Genomic DNA, 23,620 nt, shown 5'->3' with positions numbered 1-23,620 from the left:
AAAAAAAGAAAAAGCTCCAGCTCTATGAGACAAAGACTCAAAATATCAAAGACAGCGCAGTACTGCCAACTGCTTGAGTGAATAGTTTTAAACATGTACAAAATTTCATTCAGTTTAGTGTGACTACTTACAGTAATACAGAGACTGGATACATCTACACAAGTCTTCTGGTCTTCAGAAATGCAAATTACAGACAAGGGATGAGGCTAGAAACAAAATCTCAGCACAGAAGTTTCTTTAAAAAACAAAAAAGTTACAGGTATGTATAGTTGCTAAAATTTAAGAGAAGCCATGGTGAAAATCACTAGATCTATTTTATTATTTAAACTGGCAATTTGGAGAAAAACACTTAATAAGTATCCAATTGCTCAACTGCTTACTAGATTTTCAGAGATGTATTTCATATCAATATCTGATAGAAAAATCCTATAATTATGTGTCGTATTTGCTGCTTGTCTGCTTTGAAATCTTAATTATAAGTGACAGAACTTGTGGAGAAATGCAGAACACAATTCTTAGCCCCATCTTTATGCACTGAAAACATCCAGTGATTTTAATAAGAATGAGGCAGGTGAGGTTTAATAGGTGAGGCAGGAATGCAGAAATAGCTCTAATACCCTCTAAGCGGACAGGTAAATAACGAATCCGGAGAAACGAATAATAGCAAAAATAAACAAAACAAATTTTCAGCTGATTTCAAATAAAATGGAGCCTCTGAGGTGGAAGAATGAGATTGGCTCCACAGACCAAACAAGAGAAAGTACTCATGCTTGGCTTAGGAGGGGAGAATTCTGCATGAAGAAAACATGGAAAAAAAAGATGATTAGAGGGTTGGAGCATCTCTCCTATGAGGAAAGTTTGAGGGAACTGGGCTTGTTTAGCTTGGAGAAGGCTCCAGGGAGACCTCATTGTGGCCTTGTGGCCTTCCAGGAGGGGGAATGGCTGTTTACGAGGGTAGATAGTGATAGGACAAGGGGGAATGGTTTTAAACTGAGACAGGAGAGGTTTAAGTTAGATAGTAGGAAGAAGTTTTTCACTCAAAGGGTGGTGAGGTACTAGACAGGTTGCCTAAGGAGGCTGTGGGTGCCTGGAGACATTCAAGGCCAGGCTGGATGTGGCTCTGGGCAGCCTGGTCTGCTGGTTAGTGACCCTGCACATAGCAGGGGGTTGGAACCAGATGAGCACTGTGGTCCTTTTCAACCCAGGCAATTCTGTGATTCCATGAAAAGTGGACAACAATGAAGTCTAAGAAATAAGGACACCGAGCATCAGCAGACAGCCACGAGAGCGTGTATTTCTTGGCATCTAGGATACACACAGGCCTTCAGTTATGCTAAGTGCTTTTCTCCTGCTGCAGCTCCTCTGCTTTCACATGTGAAGCTGCCTGTGCGGCTGCCGAAGGCGGGATCTGCGCTCCTTCACCTCCCTTGCGAGAGGAAACGCTTTGAAGCGCGCAGAGCCCCAAGGCCCGTATTAAGCGCCTGTGCCCTACTCTTAGCACACACGCGTTCCTCACCCTTTCATTTGTAAAGAACGCGTTCTTCACGTCATTTGTCCAACGCATGACACATCCTTATCAGTTAGATTTGAGGCCACGCCGCCGAGCTGGGAGGGGCAACCCCGACGCTCTGTGACGCTCCGACGGCCGACACAAAATGGCGGCACCCGCCCTCAGCGTCCCGCCCTGCTGGTCGGGGGAGGGGCGGAGCGGCGGTACCGCATCGGACCCGTCTCATCTCATCCTGTCTCCTGGTACCCGCCCTCAGCCGCGGCCCAGCATCAGCCCGACCCCTCCTCCTCCTCCGCCTGCTGGCGAGGTGAGTAGGGGCGGCGGCTGAGGAGGTGTATCCCGGAGCAGGTGCCAAAATCGTCTCGCCGTGATGGCGGACAGAGCTGATCTGGGCGCCTTACAGACACACGTCCTCACATCACCCTCCTCACATCTGCCAGTATCGCGATAGGGCTGGCAGCTCGGGGGGCGCGGGGCTTCTCTCTGAGGGGAGCTCAAGGGTGGGAATGGCCGCCGCGCGCGGGGCGGGAGGTCCGCTGGGCTGGGGCTCCTCAGGGAGCGCGGGATTTCCCCCACAGCCCGCCTGCCCTCGTTGTCGTTAAAGAGCGAGGGAAAATACCCGACGCAGTTTTGCTGTCGGTGATAATATGAGGCACGAGTTTTGGTTTTGCAGCTGGCAGCAGCGTCCTGCCGTTGGTCTGCAACAGGATGCAGTTATAACTGTGTGTGGGCAAAGAAATACGTAGTAATCTGTTCAGGTGAAATATGGTATCTGTTCAGATGAAATATGGTATCTGTTCAGATGAAGTCATGTTTCCCAGTTTCCTGTTGGGACGTTTCCTGTTTCTTAATACTTATTTCCCCTTTTCTTTTTTTTCCCCGTCCTCCTTTGTTTCAGGCGAACCAACCAAAGAGATTATGAATATCACACGTGGTTTAAAGCTTCTCAGAAGGAACTGTCTTTTCTTTCATTTGGCTTTTACCCCAACAAAAAACTGCGTCAGAACCTGTCTTGATAAAGGGCAGAGATGTGTTTCAAATGTCCCAAATACAGAAGTATGGAAGAGTGCACATCACATTTCCAAAAGGATTTGCTCCCAGTCTCCTCAGTTGCTGAAGGAGATCACATCCCTCCAAATCAGTTCTGTAGGGTCAATCCCAAATCATTTTTCTGCTGGGAGCGCTCAGCTCATCAGATCTTTTCACACATCGCCATCACGTCAGGCTGCACCATTTCCTCTTTTCTGGATAATCATTAAACCTGTTCAGAAGCTGTTTGCTATCCTTGTTGGCAGGTAAAATATGATCTTGCTTTCTCTCTCTTAGAGTAAGGCCCTGTCGTGCAAAAGCATGCGGGTGTGTTGAATCTCTTTATAAAGAATGGTAGGTGTATTTATTTATAGGGTTTTAATTGTGGTAGATTTGCAAAGCTTTGAAGGGCTGAGGCCTAGGCTAAGAGTTTATTTACTAAGGAATTGTTTCTCATGTATCTTTCTCCCTTCTACTCCTCACCTACACATGGCAGAGGGAGATGGACCAAGACACTAGGAGACATTTCCTCCTCTTCTTCTGAGAAGGAGGAAAGGGAGATAGGTGGGGGCCAAGTGCAACAAAACGTCCTTAAGCTCACACCAGCTGAGAATGTAGGAGGGATCAGAGCAGCAGCAGACTCTAACAACCCTCTTTTAGCTATGTCCTAAGTTGCCAGTGTTTGTGTCTTACAGGAGCATAAGAAAATGGTGGAAGGCACTTCCTCCTAATAAACGGGAGCTCTTTAAAGAAAGTGTGAGGACAAATAAATGGAAGATACTCCTGGGTGTCAGTAGCTTAGGAGTTTTATTTGTCGTGTTTTATTTTACTCACTTGGAAGAGACACCCATCACTGGACGTGCCAGACTGTTGGTGTTTGGAAAAGAGCATTTGAGAGAGCTGTCACAGATGGAATATTCTATGGTAAGATTGTGAAGAAAAAATCAAAATACTCAGAAAGTGCTACTGCTTTATTTATTTATTTATGTATGTAAATGGTGAGATGGACAAACACACCTAGCGGTGTTTAATTTGTAGGTAAAGGCTATAGTTGTGTTCTCTGGCACACTTCTTGACAATCAGATTCTCTAATATCCCTTAATAAGAGTGAAAATTACATCGTATTTTCCTTCACTTTGTGCTCAGAAGCCCTTAGAGCACGTCCAAGAGTAATCTTACGCTCTTATCCATTTTTAAGAGTTCCCTTCCCATTAGCAAATCATTCAGGCATTGTTTGCCTCCAAAATGATGGCTAAGAGCACATAATAGGTAGGTAGCAAACATTTCTAGCAGTGTTATTGTAATATGCTAATTACAGAAATCCAATAGAGAAGAGAAAAACATAGCTAATAAGCACATGCTCAGATCTGTCCTATTTTCTGGTTTGATCGTTTCTTGGTATTTTTTTAAGGTCCTTTCTTCTATAAGTTGTTACTCTACCACTGAGAATTTATTCAGTTCTTTTTTTTTTTTTTTTAATCAGCTCATTTTTCTTGTTTTCTTTTACTTTGCCCATTGTTCTAATTTTGAGACTTTGAGTTCTGTAACTTGCTATCCTAATGTCAATGAAACCTGGTAATCCACTCACATACAAATGTCACTCTATTCCTGTTTCATAGAGAATGTGAGATAACAGAATGAGTACAAGGATATATTCTGTTATATCTTTTGTATAAGTTTGTCTAAGATATGACAAAAATATGGAGATATAGAGGAATTATAAATTGTAATGGGAATTCAGGAAGATACAGAAGTCTGCTTAATTCTTATGCCAAGCTTAGCTGTATGTATGAGAAAAAAACAGATATAGGAACAAAGCATAGTATCTTATTTTTAGTTTGTGGGTCTGAAAGCATGATCAGTATATATATATTACGTTAGCTTGGGTTGTATGAAAGAAAAATGTATAAAAAATTAGCTATCATGAAATTGTATGTAGCCACTAAACTAATTTACCAAGTAGTCGTTTACTGTGTGTTTGTTCCACATGGCAATCAATCAATTCTTGTTTCAGTGGATGGACAAGTACGAAAGCAAAATGTTGCCTGAGACAGATGCACGCTATCAGGTTGTGAAGAGAGTTGTTGGACATTTGTCTGAGAGCAATAAGGACATCCCACAGGTCTCAGCACTCACCTGGGCTATCCATGTGGTAGATGAACCAGAAGTAAATGCTTTTGTGCTTCCAGTGAGTTGAACCTAAATACAAAAATTATTAGCGATATTGAAACAGCATTTTATTGACATGCCTTCTTAATTTTCTTATTCACAGAATGGTGAAGTGTTTGTTTTCACTGGATTACTAAATGCAGTTTCTGATATCCATCAGCTGTCTTTCATTTTGGGACATGAAATAGCTCATGCTGTTCTGGAACATGCAGTAAGTATTTTAGAATTTTAGAATTCTTCATTCTTAAATTTAGAATTCTTTCATTCTATTAACTAAGATATTTCCTATCACTACCAAGCACAATTTTGGTATGGCTTTCTAGTTAATGAGAAATTGAGTTTGAAAGGAGAGCAGTCTGATACAGTATATTCTTGTTACTCACCTAGTATTTAGCTGCCAGAAGTCCTATCAGTGTGGCTTGTGTTTGGGTTTGTTTGCTTGTTTTATAGCTGTGTGGATGGATTATGGCTCACTATTAGGAGTCGTTTAGAATTTGGTCTGTAGATGTCTCTCCTCCTATAGAGAGAGTTAAGGAGGCATCAGCAGCTCAGTTTGTTGCTCCTGGACTTGTTCATATCCACGTAAGTGGATATACTTTCATAAATTTTTTTGTACACACATGGTACTTTTATTGCTGTAGCACAAAGTTAGGATACAAAACTCAAGAATGTCTGGAGCTTCAATCTGTATTTTGAGAGAATTAATTTCACAACCTTAATTATTCTGTATCCTTCATGTGTTGAAATGAATAGTTCTTTGCCCTTTATTCAATTGCCATTCATTAAAGAATGAAAATAATCATTTTGTTGTGCTCTGTAGGTGCAACTATGAAGAGCATAGTATAGAACTATGGTTCATACTGTTCTGGATTGGGGTGATTTGGTAAAAGGTGCTGTTTTGCCTCCAAAATGATTTCTGTCTCTCAATGTAGTTTTTAAGAAATTGCATCCATTATGTATACATCAGTTTGAGAAGGCATGACAACCTTTTAATCATACTTGCCCTGATAAAGTTGCAAAAGTAATCTCTAAGTCAGTAAATATGTTTTGAAAATCAGTGAAAATCCAGGGGAACTTCTTTACTGCAAATTGTATCATTTGGGGTGATCAAGAATGTTTACATCATAGTTGTTTGAGTGTGGTGGAGCTGTTAGACTTGTTAAACCTATTAGAAATAGCTTACCTTGCAATTTGTGTCACTGACCTGACAGAAAGAATGGCACAACCTGTCTTGTCTCAGATCAATTTGGTGCGTGTTGAGTGGAGAAAAATGGCAGAATTTCAGTTTCATTCTTCACCTTCTGAAGTTGGGAAACACAACAGAAAATAATTTAAAAAAATGCATTAAGTAGAGTTGCTTATTGTCTCCTGTCTAAATGATGCCTATCTCATCTCAAGTTAATGTAAACAACAGGCTTTTGGGTCTTTTTATAGATTTTCCCTCCAAATATTTCATATTTTTACTAAAGAACTGTGTCTGCATACCACCATCATTGTATTCCAAGCTTTGAGTCTTTCTGGCAGGGAGACATCCAACATATATATATATATCCAGCAGGAACAAATATGTAATTAGTGTGGATTCTAGACTGAAAGTACTTTGTATCCAACTGTTCTGTGGGGTGGTGGTCGCTGTCGTTTATTTTTTTTTAGGTTTTTTTTAATTTGTGAGCATAGGATTTTCTATTTGCCCCACTTATGTGCCTGCGTAGAAGAAAACCCAGTAAGGAATGAAAACTGGATCATTTTTTTCTTTCAGATAGAGAAAGCCAGTCTGGTTCACTTGTTGGATTTCCTATCACTCATCTTTCTCACTATGATTTGGGCCATCTGTCCTCACGATATATTGGCGGTTGTTGGCCAGCGGATCCAGAGCAAGTTGCAGGAGGTAAGAATGACTATGGAATACTTCACACAGCTTAATTGAATACATCTGTTTCTGACATTCATTGCAAATGTGTTGAAATATTTCTTGTTATCCTTCACGGGAGAGCACTGACAGTTTTGGGGGGTTAGTATCTCTAGATAGTACAAATGGGAAAAAAGCAAGAGGAGAAAGACTATAAACAAAAATAAACATGTCTTTGGATGTTTTTGGAGGAAATATGTTTTTACAAATAATCTTCTGCTTTAGTTGATATATATTTCTCATTTGTCACTTTGAAAAACTGTAGATCTCCCTAAATAATGATTGGATTTAGTTGGATGGGCTTTTAGCACTTGCTTGCCAATTAAGTTAAATGAGGGTCTTTTTGAAATGTGTCTCATGTTTCATAGATGCTGAAGTTTTTATTTGAATTGTTGCTAATTTGTTTCTAAACAAACTGAAATATATGGAAAGAGTATCTTTAAATTCATTGCTAATGGTTTTCAAAATAAGGAAGTTGAGAGTCTAAATGTTCTTTGAAAGTAGGAACTATACTATAATAAAACATAGTGAAATAAACTTTTCAGACAGCTTATTTCCAGTAGTGTAAAATTCAGGGTTTTTTGGTGCTGATTTTTTTTCCTGCTGCCTGATTTTCTGTCTTCTTCTGGATAGTTACTCATAAAAAATTTTTTTTCTTTATTAAAAAAAACAATAAAACCCTTTTTAATAATTTCCTTACAGGAAATTTTGCTTATTTCATAAAACTTGAGTCTGGAATGCAGTGAAAGTGCTCTTTGGCTTTGACGTCTCTTGATGATTTTCCTATTTCACCCAGCTCTTTGGAAACTGAAATATAACCAATCTGTTTGCTAGTCCTTATGCTAATGGATAGATATGTGGGTTATGAACATAAATTACATCTAAAGAGCTTGGATATTTGTACAAGTGGCTAAGAAAGTAATATACTGATGATTGCTAGTCATCATTTTGAACAGCTGAATTTGGAAAAAGCAAAGTGTGAACCAATCCTCAGACTGCTCATAATAGCAAGATTTAATTTCCTGTCAAGGATAGGATTGCATTGGATTTCATTTCTTTTCATTGGGTTGCCTTGCATTGCGTTCGATTGCATTTCACTTCATTGCGTTGCATTCCACTGTGTTGCATTTCCATTTGGGCTGGGTTGTATTGCACTGGATCTTTACTCTTAGGTTACTGCAACTGATATTTTGTTATTGTAGATTGGAGTTGCTGGGGTAATTTGGGTTGAATCTCAAAGTTCTACTGTTGTAGATCTGCTGCATGCAGGATACAGTCCAGTAGTGTCCTGGTTTAAAGCATCGATCAGAATTACCTTAAAATAAAATAGAATTAAACGTATCCACATGTAATACTGAATAAATAAGTGGTTAATATTGGCAATGCTCTATCCCACATACAAAATATGCTGAATAGGAATTCTTGTTTGCTGCTCACCCATGAGTGCCTTGGCTGCTTTTTTTTTCCTCGTCACAAATAGATTTTTACCATGCTTTGATTTGGCAGCACTTTGAATTTATTAATACTTTTATTGTAAATCACACTACTAGATCATATGATTTTACCAGCACCTAACCACCACTTAATAATCAAATCAGCACTTAATCATCACTTAGTCATTGGTGAATCTAATATGATGATTCAGTGAAATTTGCTGCAATCAATACAGCGCTTCAGATAAGTATTTGAGAATGGCAAGTTTCACAGAAGACTTATTACAGAGAACAGGAGTTTCCTAAACTAGCTGTGTGCCTTAAAGACTTTTCCATTTAGGTGAACTACTCACCCCTCCCTTATGCCTGTGTGTGCAGCCAAGGGTTTCTGAATCTTGAGGAGCCTGGCCTTTAATGAATCACTCACTCTTCTGTTCCATCAGCACATGGCAGATGATCTTTGATTTCCAGGTACAGTTAGGCAATACTAGATCAGCCCTACTCACTGTTCTTGTAGCAGAGATGGGAACACAATGCTGGCTAATACTAAAATCATAGAATGGCCTCATCAGGCGTCATCCATGCTCCCATGGACTGTAGTGTAGGTAACTCCTGCAACGTAGGTAATCCCTTAACCAGGAATTGCATCAGCACGGGATTTCTTTTTCAGAATATAACCATATTTTTGTGCACATTTATAGGGATGCAGATAAAGAGTAATATCCTGGTGCTTAAATGTAAGCACAAATAAATCTAAGGGGTAAGAGTTAAAATCATGATCTTATGATCATCTTCGTGCTGTCCAAAGTCTCTGTCTAGGTTACACATGCATTCAGATCACCAATTTCCTAGTTCTTCAACTTCCAACTTTAAATTCTCCTAAAGATCCTGGAGAAGAAAAATCACAAGTGGTTGTAATTGAAGAAGTAGAAAACTACCTGCTTGTGCAGATCTGTTTTGTTTGGTGATTTGGATAGTCATCTTGCCTTTTACCAGTCTCTTACCAGTTTCAACCTGGGGAATTATTAACAATTAAAAAATAAAATAGTTATTTAGCTAACTGGGAAATAGCCCTTGAGGATTACATGTCACACTATCTAGGGACATCTTTGCCTCTGTAGACTTTCAGGACAGTAAAAGTATATATATTGCACTTCAAACAATATATCTACAGAAGATTTTAAAAATACATTTATAACTGCAGTGTTCAAGGTCTGTAAGAAAAGGAGTTACTGGTATCTTTATTGCACCACTGCTCCCTTCATATCTACCTGTTTTTCTTTCTTTTTTTTTTTTCCTGGAACGCGTAAGGAGGATCTGCTTCTTTGGCTAAATAAAGAATGGATGCAACCTTTTCTTCTTTGTTTCTTACTCTGCTCTTTGTTTTTTTCCCAGTTGATGCATAGATCAGAATATTTTGACTTGTTGCTCACCTCTGCAGGAGAAGGCTGCTTTTTGAGCCCTAATTTGCCTTTACTATAACCTGATAAACTAGGACAGGGTCACCCAAATCTACACAAGCCAGAAGATGTTGGGTTATATGAATTAAAAACTACCACTGTCTCTTTGTGCCTATTAATAAATTGTCATAACCACAAAAAAAGGAGAGTAGCTGGTTATGTCTTTTCTTCAAATCAAGCTTCTCAAGGCCAATTTGCAACTTCTGTTGAAAGATAATTATGGCAAAGGAGTGATTTCTGCATGAAAATATTTGATTGCATTCATACAGTGGGCTTTTACCACATAATGTTCATAGTAATAAACCATAATCTAAAAAGCCTCTGGATTTTATTTACTGTTGCTACATCTAAAATTTTAATGTCAATAAAGGTGAAGTGAGAAAATTCCATTTTGTGCATAATCAGTTTATTTGTCCTGACTCTGAATCTTTAATGCAACCCTGATCAGTAATATATTTCTGCTTATAATATCTTAAAGCAACTAATTTAAAGTTGATGTTCACCCTTTGCCCACAGCAAAATACAGTGACACTGGCTGATGAGGGGAACCATGAAAGTATTTATAATCTGAGTTAATTTCAACTGAAAATAGGAACGTTGAATTATATCTATAGATAGATAGATATAATGTAATTAAAGATTATATTAGGAAAAATCAATACTGACCACATGCAATGCAAACATGATAGATAACACACTTGTTATGGGAAGATTAGAAAAATATCTGTAACATTTCAGCTTTAATACATTCAAAAACATGACACCCAGCTCCAATGTGCTTTTTTTGCAGTTTATTTTTGATAGACCGTACAGCAGGACGTTGGAGGCTGAAGCTGATAAAGTGGGACTTCAGTTTGCAGCAAAGGTAACTACAACTGGTTTGTTTTATTACCAACTGAACAGACACTTTTCATTTTCCATTATAACCAGAGGGAGCTTTGCACTTCATACGAAGGTAAACTGCGTGGTTATTTGTTCTCCAGTTGGCACAGTATACAGAGAAAGCCAAACAGTGAGTCTATATAAGTAGGCCATATTAAATTGTTTACTGAAGTAGAGACTGTCCTTTGAGCTTTTCCCTTTCACTTAGCATCTTTTGCAAGAGCTTCTGAGGAATGCTTTGCTATGTTTAATGCAATTAAAAATATTCTGATCTGTAAAATCTATTTTCATAACAATACAGGAAAATTTCAGATGTTGAAATGCCCATGGGTGCTCTTGATTAATGAAGTATACTTTTCAGGTATTTAAAGTTTTAATCCAAATACAGCCTAAAATAAGGCAAATTTGTAAAGAAATGACTCTGTCTTCTTTCATAATTCATTTTCCAGTCACTTTTTTAAACAAAAGTCAGTTCTAGCAAAGTGCAGTGGAGCTACATAACTGTTGTGTTGGATATCTATGAGAGCAGCACCATCTAGTGTTAATATTTGATAAGGTTAATTTCCCTTTCTTATTAGTTATTAATGTTTCTTCACGGCAGAATTTTAAAAATGATCTTTGATTCTGGGACTGAAACTTCATTTGGAGTTGAAAGTCACCCAGAAGAACTAATACCATCATCAAAAAGCAAAATTACTGTGTGGGTAACTTGCTGCTTTCTAATAGCAGTGATGCTGTAGGACTGTACCAGAAAGAAACAAGCAAAGTGCTTTCACAGCATTTCTCTACTTTTGCAACTAAATTTTTTGTAATAATTGATAAGAAATAAAATTAAAAGGACAAAGCACCACTCATTTTTATTTTTGAGTAATTTTCTTACCCTGTAAGTGGTCATCTTTTTCTCTTAAAGAATGGAAACTGTTGCAAGCAATCTTGTTCTTTTTTCCACTCTACTTAAAGTCCAATATAAAGGAGTTTGTTGGTGATACACAAATGCTGTTTGTGTTATAGGTCCATGCCTATCTGTAGTTAAATATGGAGGGAGATGGGAGAGTTCTTGTTCTCCTGAATTGCTGCTTTTGCCTGTTGTGAATTACTCCCTTAAAAGATAGTTTAAATCACCCTTTATAAAGGTAATTTAATCACATATAGAACAGCCTTTGCAGCTTGTTTTCAGAGGTATTTACCCGAGAAGTGATAATAATTCATGTTTTAGACTCTTCCTTCATGTATATTTTCTGAACTCTGTGAAAATGGATAACTTGTGCTGTACTGAGACTAGAAAATATAGTGTGGAATAAACACCTGGTTCAGGTTTTTTGAGGTATTTCAGAACAGTCCTTTGCCTGAGAAAAACTATTCTAAATAGTCATTGAGTTTTGGAGTTCATGATGTCTCTTAAGATTCAATATCCAATAGAACTTGTGTTGTATTACCTTAAAAACAGTGGTGTAAACATTTTTGTTCTCCTTGCAGGCTTGTGTTGATGTAAGAGCAAGCAGTGTATTTTGGCAACGAATGGAATTAGTAGAAACCATTAAAGGGGAGCCCAAGTTGCCAGAATGGCTCTCCACACACCCTTCTCATGAGAATAGAGCTGAGCACTTGGACCGCCTTATTCCAGAGGTGAGCAGAGCTGAAGGAAGTGGACCTTTCCCTCTGAGGAAAGTTACCAGAATTAGTTTGGTATTAACTGACGTGCTATTTTTTTTTTTTTTCTTTTTTTAGTATCATACTTATCTCTCTCTTTATCATACAGAAATTTTCTATCATAAAAATCTCAACTTTCTTGATAATTGTATTAAATGAATGAAAATCGGGGTAATGCAGGTAAAACGTAATTCAGTCTAGAGACTTTTGTTCCTGATTTCTAATCAAATTGTAATAATTGTGGTTTTTAATGGCTTTTATAATATAGATGTGATAATGACACAGGTTGCATTAATTCTTTTTCCTTTTAAGCAAATTTGGAAGGCAGATTTTAAGCTGGTTTCCTAGACTGTCTCTGAACTGCCTTATCTAACCATTACATTGGCAGCTAGCCCAAGGCTATCAGGTAGAGAACACTCCATTCTATGCTTTCTCTCCCACTGATGTGGAATTGGACACCTTGCATAACAGTGCCTCAAAAAAATATCAGATCCCCAATAGAAGATTTCTTAATGGATCTTGTTACGATAGTTTTCTGTATAATTTTCAGCCAGCTTTTTTTTTTTTTTTTTTCCTTCCACCCCTCACATTTCATCTCTATTTGTACCTTCACACTGGGGTGCAAACTTTACCCCACTCTAAGGGACAAAGAGCTAGTTCACACAGGTGCCTGCAGGTCTGCAGTCTGTTCTGTTATTTCTTTCAGATTTCATCCCAAAGGATGCCAAGTACATGGCCTGCTTAGAGATGTCCTCAATTTGGTGTGTTACTGCTAGCTTAAGCAATAACTCTGCTATTAACCAAGTGCTAGTTTAATATGTGAGGAGTGTTCCAAGTTTAGTGATCTTAGCTTGTTTACTGTTTCTTTATTTTATTTTTTTTTGCACCATTAAAATAACATGGATTTTTTGCCTAGTGTGTTTTTTTGTTTTTTGGCTTTGTTGGTGTGTATTTGTACACTTCACAACAGCATTGTTTTTCAACGATCTAAATGGTAACTGGAAATTCCCCTTATAATCAAGCAACTTCTTCTTTCTTCCTCTTTTTTTCTGTTCTCCCATTCCCAGCCACTTAATGTCTTTCTTAATTCCAAGCTACAGAAACAGTTGAAGATTTATTGGTAGAGAGAGCACTAAAATACTGAGGTGTTTACTGATTTCAAAGGAGAAGAGATTTTCTTGAACCTTTTGATGAGAATGAATGCAGTAAATAATCTAAATGATGGCATAAATCAAAACAGAGATAAAGTGTAGGATGTCGGAGAGTGGCCAAACTGAGTATTTCAAATTAACGTACACAAATTCTGTGCTTTACAAAAATAAGTTGTGAGAATATTTTTGTGAATTCTGTACCACGTAAGAGCAGCTGAATGAAAAATGATCTGCATTTTTATGGAGCCTTCCCTTTGGTTAGATGTAACATAGAAGGTTTGAGAGGTTTCATTTTTATACAATTATTGACTGGCTTCTAAAGTGGTGATGGTGAAATAAATTCTTTTCTACACAGAAGTTGAGTGAAGAAGTTATAGAAATGAACAATAGTGTAGTCCTAGCAGTTGTGTTATTATCTGTCTTAGCCCTTGTAGTTTAGCAGGTGCAGCAACTTCTTGTCTATTCATTACTGCTCTTCTGTGCAAAAGCAGTGGAGGCTAGGAAGTCTTCCACAAGATAGTTGAGAATGTGATGTTTTCATTTGCTTTTTACCTTGTATGTTTTTTGGAGTAGGATAATAAAGGCAGGGAAGAAGGCTTCATGTTTTTAACGTGACTGGATAAGTTTTTAACACTTGACTGGATAAGTGAGGCTGATACTGCAAAAGTGGAATAAAAATGAAAGAAGGTATGTAGAAATGTTGTTTGAGACTTCTTGTCTGAAGTAGTGACTCCTTTTCTTTGAAAGCTGCCTTCCTGAAGCTGGATTTCAGGCATTTAAAGGGAATTCCAGGGTTTTATTGTTCAGTGCTTTTTGTGTACCATATACTGATAGCCAGTCAGTGTTCAGAGCCCAGGAGGAGAAGCTGGATATCTGAATGGACCTCTTAAATCTCTTGATGGAGAAACTACTACTTAGACTCAACATCAGATCCATCATAAAATTTGAATCCTAAAATAAAATAAATCAATAAATAAACCAATCTGTTAGTTTGACATTTGCATTTAGTTTTAATATTCATTCAGTTGAAACTGCCTTTCCTTTGAAGATGTGAATGGAGTAGAGCAGCTTTTTGTTAAAGATACTGATACTGTGATTTGTATACAGATGGCTTTGAGGCTGAAATGTTTTTTGGACAATGTTATGTGTATTCTTAGACAAGCTACCAGACTGAGAGAAACAGACAAGTTTTTTGATCTTATCAGACCATGCAGCTGTTTCTCTGCAGATTTGAAGCTCACAATAAACTGCGATTATATAAACAGAACATTTTTTCTTCAGGTAATGAAATGGCTTGTCTCAGTGAGGCAGCTTAACAGTCTCAAGAAACATAAATTTAAGCAGCAATATCACAAGGATTCTCTTTTCACGTAATTAAAAGGCAGGGAGCAATCAAATGGGTTTTAAAGATCTTGCATCTGGATTTCTGAACAAGTTGCAAGCTACAGCCAAACAGAGGAATTAGTAAATAGAGAACTACAAACAGCTGCAAAGTGGCTGTCTCCTGGAAAGGAAATCGAGAAAATGAAAAAGATTTATCAGGGTTGTAAGGGATTTCCCCCTCAGTTAGGCAGCAATTTTGGTTGTACACTAGGAGGAAAAAAATATACCAGCCAAATCAGAACCCTCTTAAAAAGGAAACTGGAATCTCTTAGAATTCCTACATGGAAAGTGGTGAAATACTCAGCGAAGAGTTATTTTCTTTTTAAATAATAAAATCCATAATTTTGTAGTAGTGGGAAGGATGCTTATCATTGTCCTACAGAGAAAAATCATGAAATCATAGAGCCGGAGAGCAACTAAAGGATCTTGTGGTTCATCATTGAACCTTTATTTTAATGTTCTCTCACTCACTGCAGCTTGTCTACCTTTCCTGCTCTACTATCCAAATGGAACGCTGTACATCAGCTGAAAACTCAGCTATCCTGAGTAAAGCAGAAGTTGATCTGCTAAGCCTTGTCTGTGACACAAAAATTCATCTTGACGAGACATTTGCTTTTTTGGCATCGCGTTGTTGGTTCACATTCCATTTTTGATTCACGTAAGCTTCTCTTCCCAACACGTTTTCTTGGAAATACCCCACTGAGATCATTTCAACAGTCTTAGTAAGTTGGGACACATAATTTCTACTGCTTCTCTTCTGTTTGCTAGGGCAACTAACTTGCCAAAAAAGAAACTAAATTAATTTTCTTGGGCAAGGTTTGTTGTTATCAAATCCATGTTGACTGTTCATCGTTTATTCCTATTGTGTAGTTACTTACTTTATTGCCCATTCTGGTGTCTTATGGAGTACTGAAGATGTATTTATTTTGTTTTCTTGTCAGGATGGCATATTTACCCTTTGCTAATGATGTGCAGAATACCTCAGGTAGTTCTAATACTAGAATATATTAAGTCCAATCAGTGTAAAAAACCTGAAGGAAAACAGAAAATGAAAAGTGCTGTCCTGTGTTTCTGTCGTCTCCATAAATCTGTTAAATATTTTTCACAATTTTTCTTTTCTGTGCCAGAAGAAGCAATGAAAGATTTGCAGCATTAGCATTATGAACCTGTTGTTTTTTTCTCCATCAAGTAACAAATCTATCCATTCTTTTCTTTTAATAGTCTTTTTAATGCTGCTTTGTTTGTAGAACCTGTTGGTCTTTTCTATGCCTGCTAATTGTAACTCATTTTGCAACTCTGCTTTTCTGACTTATTTTTCCACATACTTGTGGTATTCTTTAGCTTTTGTCAGAATTGCAAGATCAGAACAGAATTCAGCCCCACTGAGTAATCACCAGTAAAAGAAAGTGATTTTAAGCCTTAGTCTGGCTTGTGGACAAGAGAGTGATGTGAGTTTGGTGCTGAGAGAGCTGATGGACTGTGAGAGGTAGGTTGAACTCCAAAAGTGTTCAAAAGATCGAGGTGCAGTTAGCCTGGTCATCTGTGACAGTGGTGTAGGACTAGTACTAAGAGCTAAAAATTCTTTTTCTCTTCTCCTGCAGTACATTGCAGGAGGTGACTTCAGTTGTATTGATAAGAAAAACAGAATCACCTTTACTACTTACAGGACAGGCAGCAATTTTGATATTTTGATACCTTTGATACCTTCAGAGGCAGTAAGCATGCAAGTGATCTTTATTCTGAACACCAGTGTATCTTCCTTAATGTTAATCTGAAAAGAATAGAATTACAGTGCTTTTAATTCTCAGGTGCATCTGTGTATTCTCTACCTTGTTTCAGTTCTTTCTGTGGTGTTCAGAACACTTGTCAGTATACAGTCAACAAAACATTTTCTTATTATAACTGACATGCATATGCTTCATTAAGAATGCTTTTATTTCTCCACTTGCCCAAACTGACAGAAAACAGTTCATTTGAGGATGTGGAGTTACTAGTGATTTTGAAAATACAGCATAGTTGATAATGTTGGGCTGTTTTGTCTTTTAGAAAAAGTGTGCTGCAAGCTTCTCAGCCAGGTATTGGTACATCAGTGATGCTATATTGTTACTGGCATAAAACAAAATAGCCATCAGAGCCAGGGAAGGAATGCCTGAATAAGGTTGAATGTTTCATGGCACAAATATACATAAGAAGATTGCTTTCATTAGAATGTGTCCTCATAAGTGTGTTTAACAGTAAGATGATGTGTTAGCAGAACTTTTCCTTCTCATAACTGTAGCCTTTTAATGGCATTTGGGTTGATGGTGGTGTGATAGCTGCCTTCTTTCCCATCTGACAACAATATATATAGCAAGAAAACAGACTTCCACAGACTGAAAGTGTTAACTCTGAAGTATTGTTTTGGACCTTTGCTGCTGTTACTTTGGTATTTTAGATAAGTGAAACCATGGAAATAAGCCAGGCACTATATACTGACAACAGCAAAAAAAAACAAACCCTAGAGGTTTACAATTGCTAAATTAGTTTCAAAGATTATGTTGCCCTTTTCCAGGATACAGCCTAAATCTTTGTATTTCCATTTGCCTTGAATAATGCTGTCTGACATTAATGCAGTCTTGCAGCAGCTTATGTTCTGGAAGAGAACAAGAGAAAACTCCTGGTTTGTCAAAAACGTCAGTTTAGAAATTAATTGGTCAGTGAGGCAGAAGAGTGCTTAGCAATAGAGTTACACTTGGTGCCTACATGGACAATCACCCTCTAGAAAAACAAATACTGAAAGCTTTATTTGTGGCTTTTATATTCCTCTTGTTAAATTCCTCTTATTTGCATGCCTAATCCAGATTTATGCATTCAGTAACTTACACTTCAGCAAGGCACGTTCCTGGAATGCATCTTTTTCCCAAGCCAGTTTTTGCCTTTATATTCTTTGTTTCTAGCCATTTAGATCCAACTCTTATTAGTTCACTATACTAAAGTTAGGGAGAAATAAGTTTTGGTATCTCTTAATACAAAGAAATTGAAGAGCTCTGCTCTTCAATTTAATAATCTGCTGTAGTAAGCTATTCCCAGTGTTTCCTGTGAAAGAGTACCAAATTGGTTCATAATGATGCACAAATAGATACAGGTGGTATCTCAACTGAACCTGGTGTATATAAAGCAGATTACAGTTTTCCTTTTTTTTTCTTCTTCAGTGTATCATTCGAACTCCTATGTAAACTCTTAATTTCTTCTTCCTCTTTAATCCTTTTAGGATGAATGAATAAGCACACTTTCTGATAACTGTCCATAGATGTGTCAGGAGACATCTGGCTATGACTCAGGGCAGATATTGCCATTACTTTTCAAGAACTGTATGGTTATGAAGAGATGTAGAATGAAATACACATTTGAACTTTTTCCAGTTGGATGTTACTCTGTCAGTAGGTTATGCTGTTGACTGAGGCTAAGATCCAGTTAACCTTGTATAAAAACTACTGTCCCACAAGTGATCACTGAATGATGGTAAATAGCAGAGTAATTATTGACTTGGTGTTTTATTTGAAAATCTTGAAGAGTAGTTCTTTGCTGAAATGCAGACCTTTCTGAAGTTCTACATATAATGCGTTTTATATGTAATATACAGAAACTTGGTTAGTTGATATGGCTGCTGTGGGAGAATCCATGGATACTGAAATGTTTGTGTACAACCAATTGGAAAGTACTGCATCAAAGTGGTTTGTTTGGTACCCATTGTCATCTTTAAAACAAGCTGCCTGTTTGAATGGACTTGCTAAAGCAAGTTTAACTTCATTAGAATGAGCACCAAATTAAGCATCTTTTAAAACAGCTATCTTTGTACAGTTTTGTACCAATTCTGCAGGATTCCTCTGAGAGATGATTCATCCATTGATTGTCATTACCTTTCTCATATTGCCTCTAAGGCAAAATGATCTGTGGGCCAGAACACAGAGCTGGAGGGAATGTGGCTGCACTAATGGATTTTGATTCTCTGGGAAATCCTTTAAATCCTTTGTGCCTTTACTTTCTAATCTGTAAAATGGAAGCTGTATCACTTTCATTATTTAGCAAGCAGGGATAATTAGAGTTTGGTCTCAAAGTACTTCTTTTAATCCAGATAAATTCGGACATTCCAGAGACATTCTTTTCTGAGAACACATGCCAGAAGTATTCAAATGCTTCTTGAAGACAAGATCACTTTTTGTAACTGGACCTTTACTACACTGATCAACCATCTTGGATCTCTCTGTCAAACAGTTAAATGTCCATTATATTATTGGAGACTTTTCCCTGTTAGTTTGTTGTTTGTTTTTTTTTCAGTCAGATACCTATATATGTCATTCCTTCAATAATGAAATGCATCTAATGAAGTATGCAGTCATTTCAATTTACATATGAATGTAAATTAGAAAGTAAAAATTACTGATGTGCACAGATATCACACAGTACTCTGGGAACTTTGTGCTTATTTACGATGTATGTTTTAGGACATCTATTCCTCTGGAGACTGTGAGAAAACATTTTTCATTCTTGATTCTTTTTTTTTTCCTCCCCACATTGTTTTATAGTATAAAAAGGTACATTTCTTCCCAGGAAATCTTGGTTTCTGCTGAAAAGTAACAATTCTGACTCTATTTTATACTTGCTAAGTTTTATATGAAAATGCAGACTTTGCTGGAAAGCCGAATTGCTGACTGAAACCTTTTTTTTGTTTGTTTATCTTACTTAAATGAGCTTGATTTGTGTTCCTATGTATCCACAGGCTCTTAAAATAAGAGAGCGCTGCAATTGCCCATCTCTTTCTGGACCTGACCCTCGTCTCATTTTCAGACTTAACAGGCAGCATCTCCTGGAGTCGTATAAAGCTCAAGAATCACAAAATTCTACAAATCAAGATCTCTCAAAAACAGAACTGGATATTCCTCACACTTAGGAAAAACAAAAAAAAAACAGAAGACATGCCAGTAACTTTTGCAGTTAAACCTACGAACTAATTATGATCGTTTTTCCATTTTATGAAACTCGTGGTTCCTGAAGGTCTGTCTTTTAGGGCACATTTGTCTTTGAACCATAAAGATGATCTAACTGCTCATATTCTATGTTTCTTTTATGTGATCTTTCACTCAAAGCAATAAAGGAGCCATGCCCACACAAGAAGCATCGGTTGGAGCAGAAAGTTTCTTATTCATTAAGGGTTACTAAAATAAATCACTTCTCAGGGGAAAGATAATCTCATACAATCCAGTTGCACAGTATAATTTTCAGCTTTATCAGACTCACCTTGATCAGAGGACAGATGAGCCAGAAGTGTCCCTAAAGCAGAGGAAAATGTGCAATTTTCATCACTTAAGTTGTCTGGTTTATCTTGCCTTAATTTGCGTTAGATCTGTTCAGCTTCGTTTGAGAAATAATGATGAGAGCTTACTGCCTGTTCCACATATAGAATGTTTAAAAATGTTAAGCTGAGATGCAGTAATAGCCTATGGGCTAGATACACCTCCACTTTAATTAGGTGGATTTACTGCTGGGATTTTGTTTCTTTCTAAGGCGTTTTAGGATATGGATTAATTCGACATTTTTCTTCAAAGCAAACCTGAAAGGCTTGCAAAAATTTCAATTTAAAAATGAAGCTAAATAATTTTCAAGGAAGTCTTTCTTCTAAAATACTGTGTGTAATATCTACAGTTTGTAGCCCCTCTAATGCTTTGCAAGGATGATTGTGTTATCATTTAAATTATCAGGGTGCTTCATCAGAGGCCAGTTTTACTGCAACTATATTTGATCTGGATACATCACTTTGTACAGAAGTGTTAGCTGATGTGGAATTATGTTAGGTAGTAGACAAATAAATGACTTCTTGACTCTACAGCTTTAGCAGTTGTACCTTGTTCTAGAAGGTGACTGATCCTCAGGAACCAGCATCTGATGCCGGGCATCTAAAAAAAAGAAAAACAAAAATGCAAAAAACCACAACTACAAGCAAGAAGGAAACCCTCCTGTTTCTCATGAAGCTGCACCTTGTATGTTGTGGTGACCATTATACACAGTATAGGTCAAGTTCTATCTTTTGTGATGGACTGCTCCATACAGCCCTCATGTTAGTATTCATTTGCAACTGTTTGAGTTATCAGTGCAGTTGGTGAAAATATCAAATGTCTTCTTACGGGAAGATGCAGAAAGAAGCAGCAGAGAATGAAAGCAAAAAAAGGAAAATCTCTTTCCCTTGTCCCCTCAGACACGTTTGCTGTTGTTATTCATTTTGTACTGCAAGAAAAATCAGTCTCATTTATGGTAGGGTTTTACATGGAGGGGACACTCAAAATGTTTTACAATGTATAGCATTTTGATATATTCTTTTTTTTATGTATGACAGGGGTGAACTTTGTCATATTTCTTGAATTTGATCAGAATGCAGTTTTTTTTAAAAGGAAATAAACAATGCATTCGTTGCTCTCTGTGAATATAGTTGGATAAAATGTTGTGAAACAAGTGCTTTCTTTCCTGACTTCACTTGATGATTCCGAGTCCTTTGAGAAATGCCAGCAGCTGCCTGACACATCTCTGGTCAGAGGTAAGATGATACATCTGTAATGTTGACTGCTGATGATTCTAGGCCTGATTATATAGGTCTGGATTGGCGGCGTATTGCTTACAAGCTGTTTTAGAATCTTTGCCCAATCGTACTGGCAAGAGACGGAAGGTCCGGCCTGGCCATTATTCATCCATCCATTTTTATTCTTAGTGACAGGAGTTTTTGTAACAGACGTTTGCTGATGTGTTAAAGCATTTGGACGTTGTCACCTGAAGGTAAACAGAAAAATACACCATTTAGATTTCCCTGTGGACCTTATAGTTTATACTGCAACACCAAGACCCCATTGCTGCTGCCTCTCTCTCTCTCTCCTGTGTCAAATCTTGTTGTGTTATCCAGGGCTCTTGGATGACATCCAACCTGATGTTTATGTCTGCTTGGAGTAAGGAGAGCATAGAAGGGTTTTTATAGCACTCGAGATGAAGCATAAAACTACACGTTTCATATTTCTGCTGTCTTTTTAAAGCTGAAACACATATAAAATTTTAAAGCTCACCAAGGGAGATTTTTTTAGAATTTGTATGTAAATGGCCTTGTAACCATAGCTGTGGTGATGAGAAATTTTTGAGAGAGAGGGTAACAAAGGACCTGTGTGCTTTTTCTAATGATACTGCTCTATCAAAAAGTGTCTTTCTTCTTCTTAGCCTTACATTCACTTGTCCACATGCAAACACACGCACACACAGTTGAGCCACTGCATTCAAATACTGAAGTCTTACTGTTCAATGGGAAGTTGAAAATTTCAGGTTTTTACTTTATGTGTTGAGTTATCCATAAAATTTTTCATTAGTGATTTAGGAGGAGTTTCTTCTTTCTGACTCTCCTTTTCAAACACAGAATGCCTTCTGCTCGTTCACCTCTTGGTAGGTGCTTTTTTTCTTAAACTCTTATTAAATACCATATGTTGCATCTGCCTGTGTTGTTCAAGTATTTTCTTTTTTCTTACTTGAGCAGATAAAACAGATCAAAACGTTGCTTTCCAAAAGTTTGAGAAGTCATAGTAAAAGTTGCACTTTTAAAATTGGAGTTCATGTAATGCCTTTAAGTTGTTAGGAAGATCATTTCAGAATATATACCTTAAGAAACATTGTGGTTGCCAGAGTCTGGTAATATGTAGAAATTTTGTATTGCAGTTGTGAAACGTAGTGTGTTACAGGAAAACTAGACCTAGGAGTGTATTTTAAGGAATACAGTAACTGAAGGATGCATTTCATACAAGAAGAACAATAGTAGCTAACATGACAGAAGATAAGATGGATCAGTAAAAATGTGTCTGCACTACGACTGCCATTACTGCATTCTGTGCTTCACTAGCTTCCTGTAGAAAAAGAATGTGGTATAAATTGTACTGAATTTCTTAATGTACTGACTGTAGTGGGAGTATAATGAGCTAGGGATGGACATACAAGACAGTCCTGTAGTAAAAATGGCCTCTTAAAGCTTTTGGATTGTCATATTTACTTTATTAGTAATAGCACTTGAAATACACAAGTGCCAGTAAAGCAGACAGCTGTTAGAAGCTCTTTGTTCTTGAATTCTGTTTGTAGTCACTGAAAGAGAACAATCTTGCAAGCTTTACACTTTTCCCATATGTTACGTAGGCTGCCACCGTGGTGGTGGTGGTATCTCAGTACTTGTGGCTGACAAAGTATTTCCAATGTAGAAGTCTGTTAACTATTTCTCTGCCATTAAAATTCTCTCTACTGAAAATCCTTCTTAGTTTTTTTCCAGATCTTGGGAGGGGAATGCAGAATGATGACAAAATGTGGTTGATAATAGAGGTAGCAGAATGAGGATTCTGTAAGCAATAATGCTGTGGCTTTAGAATTGCAATCCATTATTTGAAGCGTGGCTTAGTAGCCCTCTGTAAGGACTAATATTTATAACTCACATTTCTAGATCACTTGAAGCACATCCTAAATGATATTCAAATTCTTCATAATACCTGCATCATTGAACTTTCTAGCACTTACATTGAGGATACTGAAGCTCAATAAGGTAATGATTTTAGAAAGGTTAGAACTGTGATTCTGAATCATTCCTTAGCTTACTGTAGCATGTCTCACAATGTTGTGTCCAAAGCCAATTTTCTCATAGCTGAGTAAAGTGGTAGGCTTTGGAAGGAAGATTGTTATGTTTATGCTGTTTGTCATCTTTCAGTTTGTATCTGCAGAAGTTGGATGGGCCTTTTAGGCATACTTAGCTAAGATACTGCATCGAGAACAAATAACTGGTACTTCTTGACTTATTTCTCTTATGTATAGAAGGGTTATTGTTTGTTTTCTGCCTGTCATCACTCAGAAGCTGATGCCTAAACCTTTTGACATAGTGGCTATTTAATTTTAATATAGTTGAGAATTTCAAATTCTCAATTCCTCCAAAAAATAACTTTTTGCTGTATGCCTGCTGCCACATTAGCTGTTAAAATAACTGCATGAAAGTTTGCTATAAGCCT

At 37.3% G+C, this 23,620-nt stretch overlaps 1 protein-coding gene across 3 annotated transcripts; it reads left to right on the top strand.

Annotated features, from left to right (window-relative positions):
• The first annotated feature begins 1,613 nt into the window (after positions 1 to 1,613).
• OMA1 (OMA1 zinc metallopeptidase) lies at positions 1,614 to 22,074 on the top strand. 3 transcript variants are annotated; one of them, XM_085231557.1, is made up of 9 exons: positions 1,614 to 1,817; positions 2,409 to 2,805; positions 3,235 to 3,463; positions 4,554 to 4,727; positions 4,812 to 4,919; positions 6,468 to 6,596; positions 10,301 to 10,375; positions 11,869 to 12,018; positions 19,404 to 22,074. In XM_085231557.1, exons 2-9 carry the CDS (start codon positions 2,429 to 2,431, stop codon positions 19,407 to 19,409), a joined length of 1,248 nt encoding a protein of 415 aa, XP_085087683.1. In that variant the 5' UTR covers positions 1,614 to 1,817; positions 2,409 to 2,428; the 3' UTR covers positions 19,410 to 22,074. The 3 variants fall into 3 exon arrangements, with proteins under 3 accessions (XP_085087683.1, XP_085087684.1, XP_010714374.3); XM_010716072.4 differs by having other exon boundaries at positions 1,615 to 1,817; positions 19,336 to 22,074; XM_085231558.1 differs by lacking the exon at positions 4,554 to 4,727 and having other exon boundaries at positions 19,336 to 22,074.
• The last annotated feature ends 1,546 nt before the right edge of the window (positions 22,075 to 23,620 follow it).

This window comes from Meleagris gallopavo, chromosome 10 (assembly GCF_905368555.1).
Source record: "Meleagris gallopavo chromosome 10, MGAL_WU_HG_1.1, whole genome shotgun sequence".
In the NCBI taxonomy this organism is placed as follows: domain Eukaryota; kingdom Metazoa; phylum Chordata; class Aves; order Galliformes; family Phasianidae; genus Meleagris; species Meleagris gallopavo.
This window is presented reverse-complemented; position numbering and strand designations above follow the sequence as displayed.